At 44.6% G+C, this 21,050-nt stretch overlaps 1 protein-coding gene across 1 annotated transcript; it reads right to left on the bottom strand.

The window, feature by feature from the left end:
• Positions 1–509: 509 nt before the first annotated feature.
• Positions 510–7,107, bottom strand: LOC143781637 (uncharacterized). The gene is made up of 5 exons (XM_077268331.1): positions 6,787–7,107; positions 6,601–6,692; positions 3,175–3,248; positions 2,644–2,688; positions 510–868 (listed from the first exon to the last, which is right to left on the bottom strand). Exons 1-5 carry the CDS (start codon positions 6,868–6,870, stop codon positions 771–773), a joined length of 393 nt encoding a protein of 130 aa, XP_077124446.1. The 5' UTR covers positions 6,871–7,107; the 3' UTR covers positions 510–770.
• Positions 7,108–21,050: the final 13,943 nt, after the last annotated feature.

Genomic DNA, 21,050 nt, shown 5'->3' with positions numbered 1-21,050 from the left:
GATGGTGACGGTCCTTCTATAAAGCTCCAGCAGTGATGGTGGATCTGCTGGTGTAACAGTCAGAAGGACACAGGTAGATGGTGACGGTCCTTCTATACAGCTCCAGCAGTGATGGTGGATCTGCTGGTGTAACAGTCAGAAGGACACAGGTAGATGGTGACGGTCCTTCTATACAGCTCCAGCAGTGATGGTGGATCTGCTGGTGTAACAGTCAGAAGGACACAGGTAGATGGTGACGGTCCTTCTATACAGCTCCAGCAGTGATGGTGGATCAGCTGGTGTAACAGTCAGAAGGCCACAGGTAGATGGTGACGGTCCTTCTATAAAGCTCCAGCAGTGATGGTGGATCTGCTGGTGTAACAGTCAGAAGGCCACAGGTAGATGGTGACGGTCCTTCTATAAAGCTCCAGCAGTGATGGTGAATCTGCTGGTGTAACAGTCAGGAGGCCACAGGTAGATGGTGAAGGTCCTTCTATACAGCTCCAGCAGTGATGGTGGATCAGCTGGTGTAACAGTCAGAAGGCCACAGGTAGATGGTGACGGTCCTTCTATAAAGCTCCAGCAGTGATGGTGGATCTGCTGGTGTAACAGTCAGAAGGACACAGGTAGATGGTGACGGTCCTTCTATAAAGCTCCAGCAGTGATGGTGAATCTGCTGGTGTAACAGTCAGGAGGCCACAGGTAGATGGTGACGGTCCTTCTATACAGCTCCAGCAGTGATGGTGAATCTGCTGGTCTTCAGGGCGCTGGATGCCGAGGTGTCCCGTCTCTTAGATGTCTCTAGGGGGACGGTGACAACATGTAAATAGGCGAGCAGCCCTGGATAATCCACGCCGGCAGGATGATAAGATCCGGCGTAAGATGGAACCTATGAGAAGAGACAGAAATATACAGGTCCTTCTCAAAAAATTAGCATATAGTGTTAAATTTCATTATTTACCATGATGTAATGATTACAATTAAACTTTCATATATTATAGATTCATTATCCACCAACTGAAATTTGTCAGGTCTTTTATTGTTTTAATACTGATGATTTTGGCATACAACTCCTGATAACCCAAAAAACCTGTCTCAATAAATTAGCATATTTCACCCGTCCAATCAAATAAAAGTGTTTTTTAATAACAAACAAAAAAACCATCAAATAATAATGTTCAGTTATGCACTCAATACTTGGTCGGGAATCCTTTGGCAGAAATGACTGCTTCAATGCGGCGTGGCATGGAGGCAATCAGCCTGTGACACTGCTGAGATGTTATGGAGGCCCAGGATGCTTCAATAGCGGCCTTAAGCTCATCCAGAGTGTTGGGTCTTGCGTCTCTCAACTTTCTCTTCACAATATCCCACAGATTCTCTATGGGGTTCAGGTCAGGAGAGTTGGCAGGCCAATTGAGCACAGTAATACCATGGTCAGTAAACCATTTACCAGTGGTTTTGGCACTGTGAGCAGGTGCCAGGTCGTGCTGAAAAATGAAATCTTCATCTCCATAAAGCATTTCAGCCGATGGAAGCATGAAGTGCTCCAAAATCTCCTGATGGCTAGCTGCATTGACCCTGCCCTTGATGAAACACAGTGGACCAACACCAGCAGCTGACATGGCACCCCACACCATCACTGACTGTGGGTACTTGACACTGGACTTCAGGCATTTTGGCATTTCCTTCTCCCCAGTCTTCCTCCAGACTCTGGCACTTGGGACCACTTAGCAACAGTCCAGTGCTGCTTCTCTGTAGCCCAGGTCAGGCGCTTCTGCCGCTGTTTACCTGGGGAATGCGGCACCTGTAGCCCATTTCCTGCACACGCCTGTGCACGGTGGCTCTGGATGTTTCCACACCAGACTCAGTCCACTGCTTCCTCAGGTTCCCCAAGGTCTGGAATCGGTCCTTCTCCACAATCTTCCTCAGGGTCCGGTCACCTCTTCTCGTTGTACAGCGTTTTCTGCCACATTGTTTCCTTCCAACAGACTTACCATTGAGGTGCCTTGATACAGCACTCTGGGAACAGCCTATTTGTTGAGAAATTTCTTTCTGGGTCTTACCCTCTTGCTTGAGGGTGTCAATGATGGCCTTCTTGACATCTGTCAGGTCGCTAGTCTTACCCATGATGGGGGTTTTGAGTAATGAACCAGGCAGGGAGTTTTTAAAAGCCTCAGGTATCTTTTGCATGTGTTTAGAGTTAATTAGTTGATTCAGAAGATTAGGGTAATAGGTCGTTTAGAGAACCTTTTCTTGATATGCTAATTTATTGAGACAGGTTTTTTGGGTTATCAGGAGTTGTATGCCAAAATCATCAGTATTAAAACAATAAAAGACCTGACAAATTTCAGTTGGTGGATAATGAATCTATAATATATGAAAGTTTAATTGTAATCATTACATTATGGTAAATAATGAAATTTAACACTATATGCTAATTTTTTGAGAAGGACCTGTAATGTAAGTGATGGGACGCCATAGGACATGATACTACTGTGCGGTCACTGTGGCCGGACGACAGAGGAATCTCATCACACAGAGGTCAGGGATCATCGTCAGCCATCACACATGTGACAATCCCATCACCGACAGATGACATCTGCTCCACGTGAAGTATTCTCCCTGACCGACCTCACACAACATGGAGCTGATTCTCACACTTACCTCGTCTCTTTTTCCCCTTTTCCACATTTTCTGATTTTTCTTGTTCTATAAACAAAAACAACAACTCAGTAAGGACATATTGTTATGGGATCTGCTGTGTATCTGTGCTGTGTATAGTGGGATTGTTCTAGACCTGTCCCCTATAGTCCTGATCATCTGGCATTACATAATAGGGCAGAATAAGTCCTATACACAGGACATGACCTCATCTGAGGGGCATTAGATGTGTCACTAATATGGAGCAGTGAGCGCCCTGTGTGCCGCCATGTGGTGCACTCCTAATGAGCGATATTCCACTATAGGAGACGATGTCTCGTTATGATGACGGAGGTTACTGGATGCTACAACATATCACAGCATCCATGATAATAATGTACAAAGTTACGGAAATAGAGACTGGGCCCATGGGCAACATAACTGGGATCCATGAAACATGGAAAACATAGGAGACCTAATACATGAAAACCATGTGGAGATATTGGACCCTTGATGGCAACAGTCACATTTTTGGCGCTATGGACATGTACATACCTGAGATTGGGGACGAGGATGGCAAGCTGGTTATAGCATCATCACTAGCAGATTCAGGAAAAGATTTTCTCTGCCTGTTTGGAAGAAGAAAACAGGAAAACAGTGTAACTCACAAGTAAATCAGTATAAGGGCTCATTTCCACTGGCGAGAGACAAATCGGTCCGTAATCTGGACCGAAAAAACGGATGTAACGTATGTGATTGTCATGCGAGTGCAATGCGATTTTTAATCGCATCATCCGTTTCTTGTAATCTCATCATCCGTATGACATCCGTATTACTGTCCGATTTGTACGCACCGGTGTCCTTTGAAAAGCCGGCAAATCAGTGCTGTGTACAGTAAAATCACACTGACAGGTTAGAATAGAGTAGATATATACACATAGAATAGGTATATATACATATATATATATGTCAGTGAGACACCTATATATGTATATTTATATTTAATGCAGCGCTAGATAGCATAAAAGCCGCTAATTCAATTGCCGGCTTTTCATTTCTCCTGCCTAAACCCGACAGGATATGAGACATGATTACATACAGTAAACCATCTCATATCCCTTTTTTTGCATATTCCACACTACTAATGTTAGTAGTGTGTATGTGCAAAATTTCGGCGCTGCAGCTATTAAATTTAAGGGTTAATTCGCAGAAAAAATTGGCGTGGGCTCCCGCGCAATTTTCTCCGCCAGAGTGGTAAAGCCAGTGACTGAAGGCAGATATTAATAGCCAGGAGAGGGTCCATGGTTATTGCCCCCCCCCCCCTGGCTACAAACATCTGCCCCCAGCCACCCCAGAAAAGGCACATCTGGAAGATGCGCCTATTCTGGCACTTGGCCACTCTCTTCCCACTCCCTGTAGCGGTGGGATATGGGGTAATGAAGGGTTAATGTCACCTTGCTATTGTAAGGTGACATTAAGCCAGATTAATAATGGAGAGGCGTCAATTATGACACCTATCCATTATTAATCCAATTGTATGAAAGGGTTAAAAAACACACACGTTATTAAAAAGTATTTTAATGAAATAAACACACAGGTTGTTTTAATATTTTATTGCTCTCTCAATCCATCCGGAACACCCTCGCTTGGAAAAATTATAAACCAACAATATACATACCCTCTGATGAACTGTCAAGTCCCACGAGGTAAATCCATCTGAAGGGGTTAAAATATTTTACAAGCAGGAGCCCTGCTATAATGCAGCTGTGCTCGTGCTTGTAAGCCCCGGGGAATGAAGGAAATGTAGGTCAATGACCTATAGTTACCTTCAGTCGCAGTGATGCGCCCTCTGCTGGATGTCCTCATATGACCTCGAGCATGGGGAAAAAGTTCCCAGGCTGCTGTTCATGAGAACATCCACCAGGGGGCGCATCACCGCGACTGAAGGTAACTATAGGTCATTGACCTACATTTCCTTCATTCGCCGGGGATTACAGGCACGGAGCACAGCTGCATTTGCAGGGCTCCTGCTTGTAAAATATTTTAACCCCTTCAGATGGATTACCTCGTGGGACGTGACTGAAAGGTCACCAGAAGGTATGTATATTGTTGGTTTATTATTTTTCCAAGCGAGGGTGTTCCGGATGGATTGAGAGAGCAATAAAATATTAAAACAACCTGTGTGTTTATTTCATTAAAATACTTTTTAATCATGTGTGTGTGTGTTTTTTAACCCTTTCAAACAATTGGATTAATAATGTATAGGTGACATAATTGACGCCTCTCCATTATTAATCTGGCTTAATGTCACCTTACAATAGCAAGGTGACATTAACCCTTCATTACCCCATATCCCACCGCTACACGGGAGTGGGAAGAGAGTGGCCAAGTGCCAGAATAGGCGCATCTTCCAGATGTGCCTTTTCTGGGGTGGCTGGGGGCAGATGTTTGTAGCCAGGGGGGGCAATAACCATGGACCCTCTCCTGGCTATTAATATCTGCCCTCGGTCACTGGCTTTACCACTCTGGCGGAGAAAATTGCGCGGGAGCCCACGCCAATTTTTTCCGCCATTTAACCCTTTATTTTAGCAGCTACAGCGGCCAAATTTTGCACATACACACTACTAACATTAGTGAAGAGGAATATGCAAAAAAAAAGGGGGATATGAGATGGTTTACTGTATGTAAACCATGTCTCATATCCTGTCGGGTTTAGGCAGGAGAAATGAAAAGCCGGCAATTGAATTAGAGGCTTTTATGCCATCTTGCGCTGCATTAAATATAAATATACATATATAGGTGTCTCACTGACATATATATATATATATATACAGTATATATACCTATTCTATGTGTATATATCTACTCTATTCTAACCTGTCAGTGTGATGTTACTGTACATCGCGCTGAATTACCGACTTTTCAAAGGACACCGGTGCGTAAAAATCGGACAGAACTCGCATGGTGCGAGTGCTGTGCGATTTTTTTCTCGCACCCATTGATTTGCATTGGCGAGTCTCGTCCGAGACTCGCAGCAAATCGCAGCATGCTGCGATTTTTTTCTCAGTCCGATTTCGGCTGAGAAAAAAATCGCAAATGAAAAGACACCTATTGAATAACATTGGTCCGAGTGCAATCCGATTTTTTATTGGATTGCACTCGTCCGTTTTCCTCGCCAGTGGAAATGAGCCCTAAAACAGATTGTCTGACTAGAAGAACACTGAATATAGGGCCTAAGGGCTCATTTCCACTGGCGAGGAAAACGGACGAGTGCAATCCAATAAAAAATCGGATTGCACTCGGACCAATGTTATTCAATAGGTGTCTTTTCATTTGCGATTTTTTTCTCAGCCGAAATTGGACTGAGAAAAAAATCGCAGCATGCTGCGATTTGCTGCGAGTCTCGGACGAGACTCACCAATGCAAGTCAATGGGTGCGAGAAAAAAAACGGACGGAATACAGACCATCCGTATTCCGTCCGTTTTTTATGGATACATCACCATTCTGTGGCCTAGAACACTGTCCATGGTCCTGTAAATGACTGCATAAAAATAGTTGCAGAGAAAAAAAACGGATTGCATACGGATGTAAAACGGATGGTGCGATTAAAAATCGCATTGCACTCGCATGACAATCGCATACGCTACATCCCTTTTTTCGGTCCAGATTACGGACCGATTTGTCTCTCGCCAGTGGAAATGAGCCCTAATAGGACATATGAAGTCATAGTGGGGAAGGTCTCCTGCTCAAAACTATCTTCTATGGATCTAAGCAGAAAACAGCTACTAAGAATGTCCGGCCTGTAATACTACATGTCTCCTACAGTGTGGGCAGCACTAACAATACATGACCAACTGCAATTATGGCCTGTTCTCACCAGCGGATTCTGCACTTGATATTATAGATATTATGTCCTATATTTGGTGTTGTGCACATATTTCAGCCTGGAGCCCCCAGTAATGGCCCCATGATTTACTCACATTTCGATGCTTCTGCTTGATGCTTGAGTACACACTAGAGGGGACTTAGGATCCTCATTGTTGGTGTTGTTCCTGGTAGTGATGGTACAGAGCTAAATATAGACAAAATAAAAGATATGAAATTCTTTTTTTTTTACTTTTAGAGGTTAATTTTACATTTTCTGGATTTATTGACCACATACTTACATTAGAAAGCCTTTCAGAGGATGATGTAAAATTTTGGAAGAAAAGGCTCTCATTGTCCTCACTTGTGTCCTCCTCTGAGACCATTTGATTGTCTGGATCAGCGTGATCTACAAGTCATAAGTAATTACATATTATTAGAGGTTGCCACTATGACACAATCACTATTTATAACAAATATTAATAGGATCTGATTGTCACATATTAAAGGGAACCTGTCACCTGAATTTGGCGCGACCAGTTTTGGGTCATAGGGGCGGGGTTTTCGGGTGTTTGATTCACCCTTTCCTTACCCGCTGGCTGCAATATTGGATTGAAGTTCATTCTCTGTCCTCCGGAGTACACGCCTGCGCAAGGCAATATATATAACGTTGTGAAACAGCTGGTTAAAAGAGGGGAAGGGTACTTACCACATAAGTGGGAAAAAGCAAGGTCATTGTGGAAGGGGGAATGGGTTTGGTGTTCAATATGTAGGTGGGTTAGGTGTTAATAATACTGAAGGCTCATCTCAACAAACACTGTCTCGTCCTATCCAAAGACAACTAACAACATCTGTTTCTGCACGGACTGCTTGACTCCTTTTCTTTGGCAGCCGTACAGCACTACGCCTTGTCAGAAAGAGCATCTGCTCCAGTGGATGGAAAGCGCTGCATCAAGTGGCCTCCACTTCTCGTCTTCCACAATAATATAACGCACAGTACAATCCTCAGAGGTGGAACCCCAATCACCCTTGTTTCCCCGCGCTTCACAAATTTCCAGCTGCCAAATTGACTGTAGGGAACCGCAGATGGGCCATTCTGCAGAGCCATTCACAGTCTATTGCATGGGCATCAGAGGTCTTCTCCAAAGATTCACAGAAACCTGATGAGGAAAGCATCTGCAACGATGTCCAAAATTTTTCCTGTTGGATCCGGGGACAGACGAAGTAGAATCCAAACCCTCATCAACATACGTTAACCCCTGAGGGTGGAGATGATGCTGATGAGACTCAGATACCAGAGGCGCATGCAGACTGTACTGTGCTGTCAGGGCAGGAAGAGGTGGAGGGTGACTCTCAGGTCGACAAGTGGGAGAACAGAGAGGATAACGATAAGGTTATAGAACCCACTTGGTGTGAACTTAGAGGCACGCAGCTCAGCAGAGAGGGTGGAGGAGGAAGACAAGGAAGTTAAGTTTCAGCTTGCCGCACAGACACTGAGTTATACAACCATGACAAACACTGCATCCTCAGCCACAATGGTGGCTGTGGACAGCATCAGTCGTGAGTCTGCAGTTCGCAGGGGCAACAAGGGTTGCCTAGCCTGAGCCTTTTTTGAGACCGTAAAAGATGACCCAACTCACGTTATCTGCCAAGTTTGCAAAAAAAGACTCACTGAGGCAAAAATTGCAATAATTTGACTACTGCATGAATGAACCGGCACATGCGCTATAAACATGCCTTATAATAATAATAATAATTTTTATTTATATAGCGCCAACATATTCCGCAGCGCTTTACAACTTATAGAGGGGACTTGTACAGACAATAGACATTACAGCATAACAGAAATCACAGTTCAAAACAGATACCAGGAGGAATGAGGGCCCTGCTCGCAAGCTTACAAACTATGAGGAATGCATAGAAATACATGCAGCTGAGCGCTCTGATCTGAATGTCGACGTCAGTGCCAGGTATTGACGTGTGAGACTTGGCCGAGTTTCTCGCATGTGAGTATGAGCCCTTAGTCTGGGAATCACACTGTGCTAAAATGCCTTCCATCAACTGCATCTGCTGCTGCTTCTTCCTCATCTGTCACCATGCTAAGTGTTCTCACAAAGGTCTCAATCCATGGAACGTCTACTTGTTTACCCCCTATAGTCGGGGTGAGTGAGAGCCTGTCAGCTGTTACGAAAGTGGACATGCCTGCACACCAAATCTTTCTCAATCCACCATAACATCTCCACCTGCCCCTCACTCACAGTCCAGCAGTGTGTCCTGTTCATCCTACTCCACCCTCTCTCAGCACAGCAGCCTGCCCTCGGTCCCGCAGTTGTGGTCACATAAAATAATGTTTCCTCCTACACATGCCAAAGCTAACAGCTTCAACTCCACCATCTCCATTCGGTTGGCCACGGAAATGCTGCCTTTCTGCCTGGTGGATACAGATGGTTTCCGAAACTTGATGGCTGTCTAAGTTCCCCAGTAACAGTTGCAGAGTCGCCATTACTTCTCCAAGAAAGCTGTGCCTGCGCTACACCAGCATGTTGCAGACAACACCCATTCCCTGAAAAAATCTATATCTGCCAGGGTGCATTTCACCACTGGCAGCTGGACAAGCAAACATGGGCAGGGGCGTTACATCTCGCTGAGTGGGCACTGGGTGACTGGTGGCTGTGAGGGCATGTAGTCAAGGGGCTGCTCCACAAGTCTTTGCATCCCCAAAGCTTGGGCGACAAACCTCTGTATCTAAAACCTCCTCCACCTCCTCTAGGGCCTCCACCTGCGCCCTCAACCTCTCCCTTAATGAGACCCGTGTTCCAACAGTGCAGAGAGAATCCCCCACCTCCATACTGTGCAGACAGGGCTCACGGCAATCAGGCAGTGTTTAAATTAATATGCCTTGGAGATCGCAGTCACACAGCTCAAGAGTTGTGGACATCTATCCAGATGGAGATAAAGCAATGGCTGTCTCCACTGAACCTGGAGCCAGAGAAGGCAGTGTGCTATAACGGTGCAAACCTGATGGCGTCCCTACATCGGGGCAACTTCGCACGCGTGCCTGGCATCGCTCACATCCTCAACCTGGTAGTACAGAAATATCTTCGCCACTATCCCAGTCTGGATGCGCTGCTGCAGAAAGCACAGTCGCTGTGTGCTAACTTCCGCCGATCGCACCCCTCAGGTCATCAGCTTGAATCGCTACAGAGGTCTTTTGGCCTAACGTTTAACCGTTTGACATGCGATGCTTTGACACAGTGGAAATCCACTCTGCACATGTTGCAGTGCCCACCCTGGTGCAGTATGTGCTTTTGCATAGTCTGGGCCAACATAGTCCAGACGTGCTGTAAATCACGCTTGCGGAGTGGGCACAGGTGAAGAACCTCTGCACACTTCTGCAAACACACAGGCTAAATGGAAGATCTGCTATTCACAATAAGTAGTGATCTTCTACCCCCAGATCTCCCAGGAGGACGTGACACACTTGTGACAATATGCACCAATCCCTCTTGTGAAGTACATGCCCCCAGTCATTCTGCGATTTATATGCCATAGCATCTTCTGTGATGTATATTCCCCAGTCCCAGCATCTCCTGTGATGTATGTGCCCCCAATGTCTCATGTAATGTATGTGTACCCAGCATATCATGTGATATATGTGCCCCAGCGTCTCCTGTGATGTATGTGCCTCAGTGTATTTTATGGGATGTAAAACCAGCAGTCTGTGTCTCCTACGTGATGTATACAGCAGTCCTGGTGTACCTTATCTGATGTATACACAGCAGTCTCGGTATCTCTTATCTGATATACAGTTAGGTCCATATATATTTGGACACAGACAACATTTTTCTAATTTTGGTTATAGACAATACCACAATGAATTTTAAACATAACAATTCCGATGCAGTTGAAGTTCAGACTTTCAGCTTTCATTTGGGGGTATCCACATTAAAATTGGATGAAGGGTTTAGGAGTTTCAACTCCTTAACATGTGCCTCCATTTTTAAAGGGACCAAAAGTAATTGGACAGATTCAATAATTTTAAATAAAATGTTCATTTCTAGTACTTGGTTGAAAACCCTTTGTTGGCAATGACTGCCTGAAGTCTTGAACTCATGGACATCACCAGACGCTGTGTTTCCTCCTTTTTGATGCTCTGCCAGGCCTTCACTGCGGTGGTTTTCAGTTGCTGTTTGTTTGTGGCCTTTCTGTCTGAAGTTTAGTCTTTAACAAGTGAAATGCTGCTCAATTGGGCTGAGATCAGGTGACTGACTTGGCCATTCAAGAATATTCCACTTCTTTGATTTAATAATCTCCTGGGTTGCTTTGGCTTTATGTTTTGGGTCATTGTCCATCTGTAGGATGAAACGACGACCAATCAGTTTGGCTGCATTTGGCTGGATCTGAGCACACAGTATGGCTCTGAAGACCTCAGAATTCATTCCTGTGTCACATCATCAATAAACACTAGTGACCCAGTGCCACTGGCAGCCATGCATGCCCAAGCCATCACACTGCCTCCGCCGGGTTTTACAGATGATGTGGTATGCTTTGGATCATGAGCTGTACCACGCCTTCGCCATACATTTCTCTTTCCATCATTCTGGTAGAGGTTGATCTTGGTTTCATCTGTCCATAGAATGTTCTTCCAGAACTGTGCTGGCTTTTTTAGATGTTTTTTAGCAAAGTCCAGTCTAGCCTTTTTATTCTTGATGCTTATGAGTGGCTTGCACCGTGCAGTGAACCCTCTGTAGTTACTCTCATGCAGTCTTCTCTTTATGGTAGATTTGGATATTGATACGCCGACCTCCTGGAGAGTGTTGGTCACTTGGTTGGCTGTTGTGAAGGGGTTTCTCTTCACCATGGAGATTATTCTTCTATCCTCCACCACTGTTGTCTTACGTGGGCGCTCAGGTCTTTTTGCATTGATGAGTTCACCAGTGCTTTCTTTCTTTCTCAGGATGCACCAAACTGTTGATTTTGCCACTCCTAATATTGTAGCAATTTCTCGGATGTTTTTTTTTTCTGTTTTCGCAGCTTAAGGATGGCTTGTTTCACCTGCATGGAGAGCTCCTTTACCGCATGTTTACTTCACAGTAAAACCTTCCAAATGCAAGCACCACACCTCAAATCAACTCCAGGCCTTTTATCTGCTTAATTGAGAATGACATAACGAAGGGATTGCCCACACCTGTCCATGAAATAGCCTTGGAGTCAATTGTCCAATTACTTTTGGTCCCTTTAAAAACAGGGTGGCACATGTTAAGGAGCGGAAGCTCCTAAACCCTTCATCCAATTTTATTGTGGATACCCTCAAATGAAAGCTGAAAGTCTGAACTTCAACTGCATCTGAATTGTTTTGCTTAAAATTCATTGTGGTAATGTCTATAACCAAAATAAGAAAAATGTTGTCTCTGTCCAAATATATATGGACCTAACTGTGTATATATATATATATATATATATAAGTCTCAGTGTCTCCTGTGCTTCAAATATGATGCATGTTTTGCAGCCCCCTCCCCCACTGCTGGACCTATATAAATGTGACATGAGCAGTGATTTTCCCAGGTGAGGAGACCTGCAGAGTAATATACATCTGTGATCAGAACTTACTTAGGGTAGGTACACACATGGCCGCCATAAGGGCAGGGGTCAGGATTGAAGACACGGGGGCACGATTGAAGACACGGGGCAGGATGGATACAGATGGTGTATGATCATGGGGTAGGATGGATAGGATGGATACGATGGAGACAGATGGGGCAGGATCATGGGACAGATGGGGTAGGATGGGACAGATGAAGCAGGATGGAGAGATCATATGTATTTATTTTATTTTTTGAGGATACTGTTTTAAATGGGGGGCGGTCCTGTTACTGTGCAGAGCAACACTCTCTTTTTTTTCATCTGGTGTAGTTTAGAATTTTAAAAAAAAATAAGTAATGTGTTCTGCAATCGGTGCTCTAGATAACTTATTTCCTGCAGAGACGAGCCCTGGCTGGATGAAGTAACGGCGGTCTGTGCTGGATGAAGATTAAAAGCGAAGATGAAGGACTTAACCTAGAGACGTCACTGGTGAGTCAGTGTGTTACCTATACACTAACACTATATACTTTATAGAGGTCCTCTGTACAATGTCACCAGTGATCACTGTATTACCTTATATTATACTATATATACAGAGCTCCTGTGTATAATGTCAATGGTGATCACTGTATTACCTGTACACAGACACTGCATACTAAGTACAGATCTCCTGTGTATAATGGCACTTATGGTGATATTAGTATGGTGTTTTTTTTTATTATTACTGATCAGTATTGTAGTATTCAGTCACTATGTGGTGGTAATGTTGTCCGGCCATGGTGTGGCAGTATTTCTTCTGTGATAGAAATATATATATCATGTAGATCTCACTTGCATGTATACTCCTCTATAATCAAATATATACTTATATGCTCACAGCTAATATATATATTATAATCAATGGTTTAAAATGGCTGACAAACTGATATAAGCCAGACAGATCATATGGGGTTTTCCACCCCTAAAAGCAGAAGAGAGTCAGATGTTTGGTGACTGCTGGTCAGGTGTCTCCACTTTGTCCTAGACAGAGAACTCGAGTTTAGTTGCTTGATCAGCAGTCATATGAGCATTAATCACAATATTCCATATATGTTTAGATAACCAATGACAGAGGAGCTAGACAATATGGTAATTAACTAACCACCCCTGACAACCCCTAACCACTCCTTTCTATGTGAAAATATAAAACTATGTATGTACAATAAAGTATCAGTATTGATGGAATGTTGTTCTGACACAATGGTGTTGCAGTCTCATTCCTTTGAGCGCTCAAAATACTCAGTCTAATTGGGAGCGGCCGCAGCACACACAGGGATATATTTATCCAACCCTAATATTTCCATAACATTAATGGCGCCCAACAGCGAGGCCCGGATGAAAAGCACGTGATCCTTCTTACCGGAGATACGGAAGTTATGGCCGTGACCTGGCACAGGGGCAGGAGACTGCGCAGCTCCATAAGTAAGGTAAGAAAATGTTATCATCTTACCTGAAAGTCCCCTGTGCCCAGTCCTTGTCTATGCTTCTTGCCGGTAAGATGTGGTCACAAATTCCCAGGTAGTGTAAAAAATCCGGAGCCACGAATCCACCCAGGGGGGAAAGCAGAGACTTTCGGACTACTTTTCAGCTTGCCTGGATCCAGTTGCAAGGGAAGCCTCTTCCTCCCGCATGAGAGCAGCAGTTGCAGCACACGCCCTCCTGGACAGGACTACTGACATCAGTGGAAAAACCATTGGAAATCCTGGCTCTGCATGACATCTCAGCAATCCTCAACCAAACCCAGCTAAAACATCTCTCCACCGCCAGGCATCTTCGCCTCCAGTGCTCTCTACTCCTGCCCAACAATGTCACCATCTCCAGATGCACAGTCCTCAATCCGCCCACTCTACTCCCACTCCCAAGGGGGGATACAGATACGGATCCTCAGATAAAAAGTCTGATCAAAATCTGCATGATACCTTCTGCAGGGATCTGAATTTGCTCCGGACGGATGACCATGATTGCTTCAGCATCATGCAACAGGAAACAGCAGGACTACCCAAGGTGGCAGAAGAGCCACTGACCAACCCAGAGTTGATCCTCTATGTGGATGGCTCCAGATTTGCAGATGATGAAGGAAGATTCCACACGGGAGGTGCAGCGACCAGCAATCAAGAGATCCTGTGGTCCAGAAGTCTGCCGCCCAGTCTGTCAGCCCAGGAAGCAGAACTGATAGCGCTGATGAAGGCCTACCAGATGGCAGAAGACAAGACTGAGAAAATGTTTACCGATTCAAGGTACTTGCATGGCATAGCACATGACTTCGGACCCATCTGGGCTGCAAGGGACTTCCTCACAGCAAGCGGAACAACCGTGAAGCATCAATGGAGCCATTAAGGACCTGCTGAACACACTTCAACTTCCAAAAGTGGTGACAATGCTAAAAGTCAAAGCGCATGGAAAACTGAACACAGTAGGGGCACGAGGCAACAACATGGCGGATATGGCAGCCAAAGAAACAGTCAAGGGAAGACAATATGGACAAGTGGAAGAGGTCGTAGAGCCGAACGGCTACTACAGGACGGCTGAAGACAGGAAACCTGACAAGATGACATCCTGGGATCTGCTCAAAAAAAAAGTTGCAAGAGCAAGCCCCAAAGGACAAGAAGGAATGCTGGGTGCAGAAGTGAGCAACACATGAAGAAGGAAGGGTATACTAAATGGACTACAAACCCTGTTTACCCCGAAGCATGTACCCTATGGTGGTCCAGTGGGCACATGGGCCCACACACAGATTAAAGACACAGATGAATGATCCGATTGGTGCTTACTGGTTCGCTCCAGAAATCTCCACCCTAACAGCCAAGTTCATAAACAGCTGTCTGACCTGTGGCAAATGCAACCCTGGAAGAATGAAGAAAGTTCCCACACATCAACTTGCCAGACCACTGTACCCCCTTCCAGAGGATCCAGATAGACCACATCCAGATGCCGCCAAGTGGAGGATTCGAATATGCCCTTGTGGCCATGGACATGTTCTCAGGATGACAGCCAGAAGCTTTCCCAGTGAAGAACCGGTCAGCAAAGACTACTGCAAAGAAGCTACTCTCAGATACGAGATATGCAGCTATGGGGTCCCAGAAGTGATAGAGAGTGACCAGGGACCTGCATTCACAGCAGACCTCACATGAGAGATCTAGTCAGCAGTAGGGTCAGACTTAGGCCTACACACTCCCAATCACACTACTCAGTGTTAGGCACACTCCCAGAGGCCCAGAAAAGCTGTCACCATATGAAATTTTGTTTGTGTCTAGTCCCAGGTTAGGGGTATCCTTTCCCTTAGCAGCTGATTATGCAATATGATACTTTGTCTGCTTATGTAATTGAAATCACCAAGAAACTTGCTAACATCCATTCTCGAGTTTTTTCTTCATTGCCAGATCCAGATTCAGTGTCCGGTATGCACTCCTAGAAGCCAGGAGACTGGGTGTTGGTGAAAAAGCTTGTAAGGAGAACACCACTCGATCCCAGATTTGATGGTCCTGCTCAAGTGCTGCTGATGACACCAAACTCTGTGAAACTGGAGGGAAGACTCGCTTGGATCCACTCATCGCATGGCAAGAAAGCTCCCCTACCAGAAGATGACACCCAAGCCAGAATGATGTCGTGGATGCCCTGCCTGACCGAAGAGATGACCTACCTGATAAAGACTGCACATCGCTCACTACACATGCTATTGACTAAGAGACTGATTGCAATGAACCCCCGTTAGGGACAGATCTCCTGACCGCCCATTTGCGAAAAGTCTGTATGGAGTGGGGCACAGGCGTTAGGCTTGTGTCAGTTCGCCAACAGCACAAAAGAGTTGCAGCGCTTTGGGACAGGAGGCTAGGATTAGGGCAAGTGATATCTAAGGGGGGCTTGTGATAGAAATATATATATCATGTAGATCTCACTTGCATGTATACTCCTCTATAATCAAATATATACTTATATGCTCACAGCTAATATATATATTATAATCAATGGTTTAAAATGGCTGACAAACTGATATAAGCCAGACAGATCATATGGGGTTTTCCACCCCTAAAAGCAGAAGAGAGTCAGATGTTTGGTGACTGCTGGTCAGGTGTCTCCACTTTGTCCTAGACAGAGAACTCGAGTTTAGTTGCTTGATCAGCAGTCATATGAGCATTAATCACAATATTCCATATATGTTTAGATAACCAATGACAGAGGAGCTAGACAATATGGTAATTAACTAACCACCCCTGACAACCCCTAACCACTCCTTTCTATGTGAAAATATAAAACTATGTATGTACAATAAAGTATCAGTATTGATGGAATGTTGTTCTGACACAATGGTGTTGCAGTCTCATTCCTTTGAGCGCTCAAAATACTCAGTCTAATTGGGAGCGGCCACAGCACACACAGGGATATATTTATCCAACCCTAATATTTCCATAACACTTCCTTGTATGTGCTATTATTTGGTCACTATGTGGTGGTAGTATGAGGCCTGGTCATAGTGTGGTGGTATTTTCTTCCTTGTATGTGGTATTATTGGTCATCTTATGGTGGCAATAAGTGGTCTGGACATGGTGTGGTGGTATTTGTTCCTTATATGTTATTTGGTCACTATGTGGTGGTAATATGGTGTCTAGTCATGGTGCAGTGGTATTTGTCCCCTGTATGTGATATCGGTCATTTTAAAAATTGAAAAATAAATACAAATAAACCTAAATTGTATTGGATATTTTAACAAATGTTTAATATAGAGTAGAGTAGGGCCCGACCTTGTTGTGGTGGCAGCTTAAAAAATCTTTTGACTGTGGACAGTTTAAGGGGTGAAGGTGGGGCTGGGGTGGAGCCTGGGCAGAGTCTCAAAGGAGCCCCGAAAATTTTGCCAGTATGGGGCCCCAAAATTCCTAGTGGCAGCCCTGGGTACACATGATCAGTACACGCAGTGTACTTGCATAGCTTTCAACCCACAGCATCCAGATGTTTGAAGAAATCCCAAGCCCCACTATGCATCCAGAGACACCTGTGGCTCTCCCACGGACACGGACATGTGGCAAGTATTTCCAGACCGCATGTCTATTTATCTTGCAGAATAGAGAAGGTGCGCACTCAGCAAGGTGGGTTGGTGCCGGCTGAACAGGACTTAGTCCAACGTGACAATAGGAAGGACAGCCGCACTCATGGGTGAATGCAAAAAGTGAACAGTTGTATTTACAATAGGCACCACACCAGGAGCTTCACTAGAAAGAAGTCAAAAAAAAAAAAAAAAGGTCAATGGGTTAAAAAGTCCAATTCCCTACTCAGACCTTAGGATTGAGGGTCTGTGGTGTGTGAATCCAGTAAGATTCTCTCTCAATGGTTTGATATGGTTTCCCCCGCATCTAGGTCTGGGAACCTGGTCAAGTACAGTGGGGAAAATAAGTATTTGATCCCTTGCTGATTTTGTAAGTTTCCCCACTGACAAAGACATGAACAGTCTATAATTTTAAGGGTCGGTTAATTTTAACACAGAGATAGAATATCAAAAATACAATCCAGAAAATCACATTGTATAAATTATAAAAATGTATTTGCATTTTGCAGTAAGAAATAAGTACTCTCCATAAGGCCACTCCATGACCTTAATGTGCTTCTTTTTGAGCCACTCCTTTGTTGCCTTGGCTGTATGTATTGGGTCATTGTCGTGCTGGAAGACCCAGCCCATTTTTAATGTCCTGGCGGAAAGAAGGATGTTGTCACTCAGGATTTAACGGCACATGGCTCCATCCATTCTCCCACTGAGGCGGTGAAGTAGTCCTGTGCCCTTAGCAGAGAAACACCCCCAAAACATGTTTCCACCTCCATGCTTGACAGTGGGGATGGTGTTCTTTGGGTCATAGGCAGCATTACTCTTCCTCCAAACACGTCGAGTTGAGTTAATGCCAAAGACCTCAATTTTTGCCCCTTCTGACCACAGCACCTTCTCCCAATCACTCACAGAATCATCCAGGTGTTCATTGGCAAACTTCAGACGGGCCGCACATGTGCCTTCTTGAGCAGGGGGACCTTGCGGGCACTGCAGGATTTGAAACCTTCACGGTGATGTGTCACCAATGCTTTTCTTGGTGACCGTGGTCCCAGCTGCCTTGAGATCATTAACAAGTTCCCTCGTGTAGTTTTAGGCTGATCTCTCACCTTCCTCATGATCAAGGATACCCCACGAGGTGAGATTTTGCATGGTGCCCCAGATCGATGTCGACTGACAGTCATTAGTATTTCTTCCATTTTCCTACTATTGCACCAACAGTTGTCCTCTTCTCACCCAGCGTCTTACTTATGGGTTTGTAGCCCATTCCAGCTTTGTGCAGGTCTATGATCTTGTCCCTGACATCCATAGAAAGCTCTTTGGTCTTGCCCATGTTGTAGAGGTTAGAGTCTGACTGATTAATTGAGTCTGTGGACAGGAGTCTTTTATAAAGGTGACTATGTAAGACAGCTGTCTGTAATGCAGGTAATGAGTTGATTAGGAGCGTCTAACTGGTCGGTAGGAGCCAGAACTCTTAATGGCGGGTAGGGGATCAAATACTTATTTCTCACTGCAAAATGCAAATACATTTATATAAAATTTATATAATGTGATTTTTGGGATTTTATTTTTGATATTCTATTGCTCAATGTTAAAATTTACCTTCCCTTAAAATTATAGACTGTTCATGTCTTTGTCAGTGGGCAAACTTACAAAATCAGCAAGAGATCAAATAATTATTTTTCTGACTAATCTGGAACCAAAGTTGTTCTACCGTATGTTTTGCTGCCACAAAGTGGTGAGTTAGAGGGAGCCAGGTCTTTTTGCATCTGATGGTAGATTTATGACTGGTGATCCTGTCCCTGATGTGTAGTCTCACCGATATACAAGAGCCCGCAGGGGCATTTAATGACAGATTGCAAAGTCGATCTGTCATTGGCTTTAGCAGAACAAAGTGGAGGTTCTGGAGTGGCCATCTCAGTCTCCTGACCTCAATATCATTGAGCCACTCTGGGGAGATCGCAAGCGCGCAGTTCATGCTAGACAGCCCAGGAATTTACAGGAACTGGAGACTTTTTGCCAAGAAGAATGGGCAGCTTTACCATCTGAGAAAATAAAGAACCTCGTCCACAACTACCACAAAAGACTTCAAGCTGTCACTGATGTTAGAGGGGGCAATACACGGTATTAAGAAATGGGGTGTGTGAACTTTTGATCAGAGTCATTTGGATGTTTTGGGCTGTATTTATGATTTAAAAAGAGAAAACAGTAGTTTGACAATCAATGGCTTTAAAACATGTCAATATGAAATATATGGCCACTGACATTGGTTGATGGGCAGACATTATTTGGTGAAATTTTGTGCAAAGTGTCGCAAATATTTTTTTTCTAATATTCACTAGCCATTTTGCTAGTCACATTTCATATTGACATGCTTTAGCGCGATTGATTGCAACCTTTTTCATATATTGTACATATAGTTACATATGTACAGCTGGTATAACCTCGGCATCTTCTGTATATACCATATTTTACGGAGTGTAAGACGCACCCCAAAATTTTGAGGAGAAAAATAGGAAAGAAAACCTTTAATAAAATGGTGGTGCTTCTTATAATCCATGCACCTTATTGCTTACCGAGGGTGGTGGCTGCGGTGAAGTGGGGTCCCAGAGTCACCGCTGGAGGAGGCAAGAGTGGAGGCATTGCTGCAAGCAAGCATGAGGGGGTGCGGCGCGCTGCTGTGGGAGTCCGGTGCTGCGGGGTCTCTGCCGACATCTTCTGAAAGCCCAGAGCCACTGCAGCGACATGGCTTCCTATGCTGTGGACTGGGCTCTGAGAAAATGGCTGCCGGCCAGGGGTGGCGCATTTGCAGATGGAGATCTCGGCACCAACACCAAGATCTCAGGGGATGAGCGCTGGGATTTCGGTGCGGAGATCTCCATCTGCGCATGCGCCGCCCCTGGCCGGCAGCCATTTTCCCGGAGTCCAGTCCATGTCATAGGAAACCATGTCACTGCGGGGGCCTTGGGCTTTCAAATGATGTCGGCAGAGCCCCCGCAGCGCCGCACACCCACACCGTACATCCAAACACCCCCTCATCCCAGCCTGCGGACGGTAAGGTATATCCACATTATAAGACGCACCCCCATTTTGCCCCCCCAATTTTTTTGGTTAAAGTGCGTCTTATCTGAAAAAAATACAGTAATTATATGTACAGCTGGTATAACCTGGGCATCTCCTGTATATTACATACATGTACAGCTGGTATAACCTGGGCACCTTCTGTATATTAGATACATGTACAGCTGGTATAACCTGGGCATCTTCTGTATATTACATACATGTACAGCTGGTATAACCTGGGCATCTCCTGTATATTACATACATGTACAGCTGGTATAACCTGGGCACCTTCTGTATATTAGATACATGTACAGCTGGTATAACCTGGGCATCTTCTGTATATTACATACATGTCCAGCTGGTATAACCTGGGCATCTTCTGTATATTACATACATGTCCAGCTGGTATAACCTGGGCATCTTCTGTATATTACATACATGTCCAGCTGGTATAACCCGGGCATCTTCTGTATATTACATACATGTCCAGCTGGTATAACCTGGGCATCTTCTGTATATTACATACATGTACAGCTGGTATAACCTGGGCATCTTCTGTATATTACATACATGTCCAGCTGGTATAACCTGGGCATCTTCTGTATATTACATACATGTCCAGCTGGTATAACCCGGGCATCTTCTGTATATTACATACATGTCCAGCTGGTATAACCCGGGCATCTTCTGTATATTACATACATGTCCAGCTGGTATAACCTGGGCATCTTCTGTATATTACATACATGTCCAGCTGGTATAACCTGGGCATCTTCTGTATATTACATGTGCATGTAAGTCATACATGAAATAAAACGCCATAAGAACTAAAGATGTAAGATATTTTATTTT

This window comes from Ranitomeya variabilis, chromosome 6 (genome assembly GCF_051348905.1).
Source record: "Ranitomeya variabilis isolate aRanVar5 chromosome 6, aRanVar5.hap1, whole genome shotgun sequence".
Lineage (NCBI taxonomy): Eukaryota > Metazoa > Chordata > Amphibia > Anura > Dendrobatidae > Ranitomeya > Ranitomeya variabilis.
Note: the sequence above shows the minus strand (reverse complement) of the source record. Positions and strands in the feature narration are given on the sequence as shown.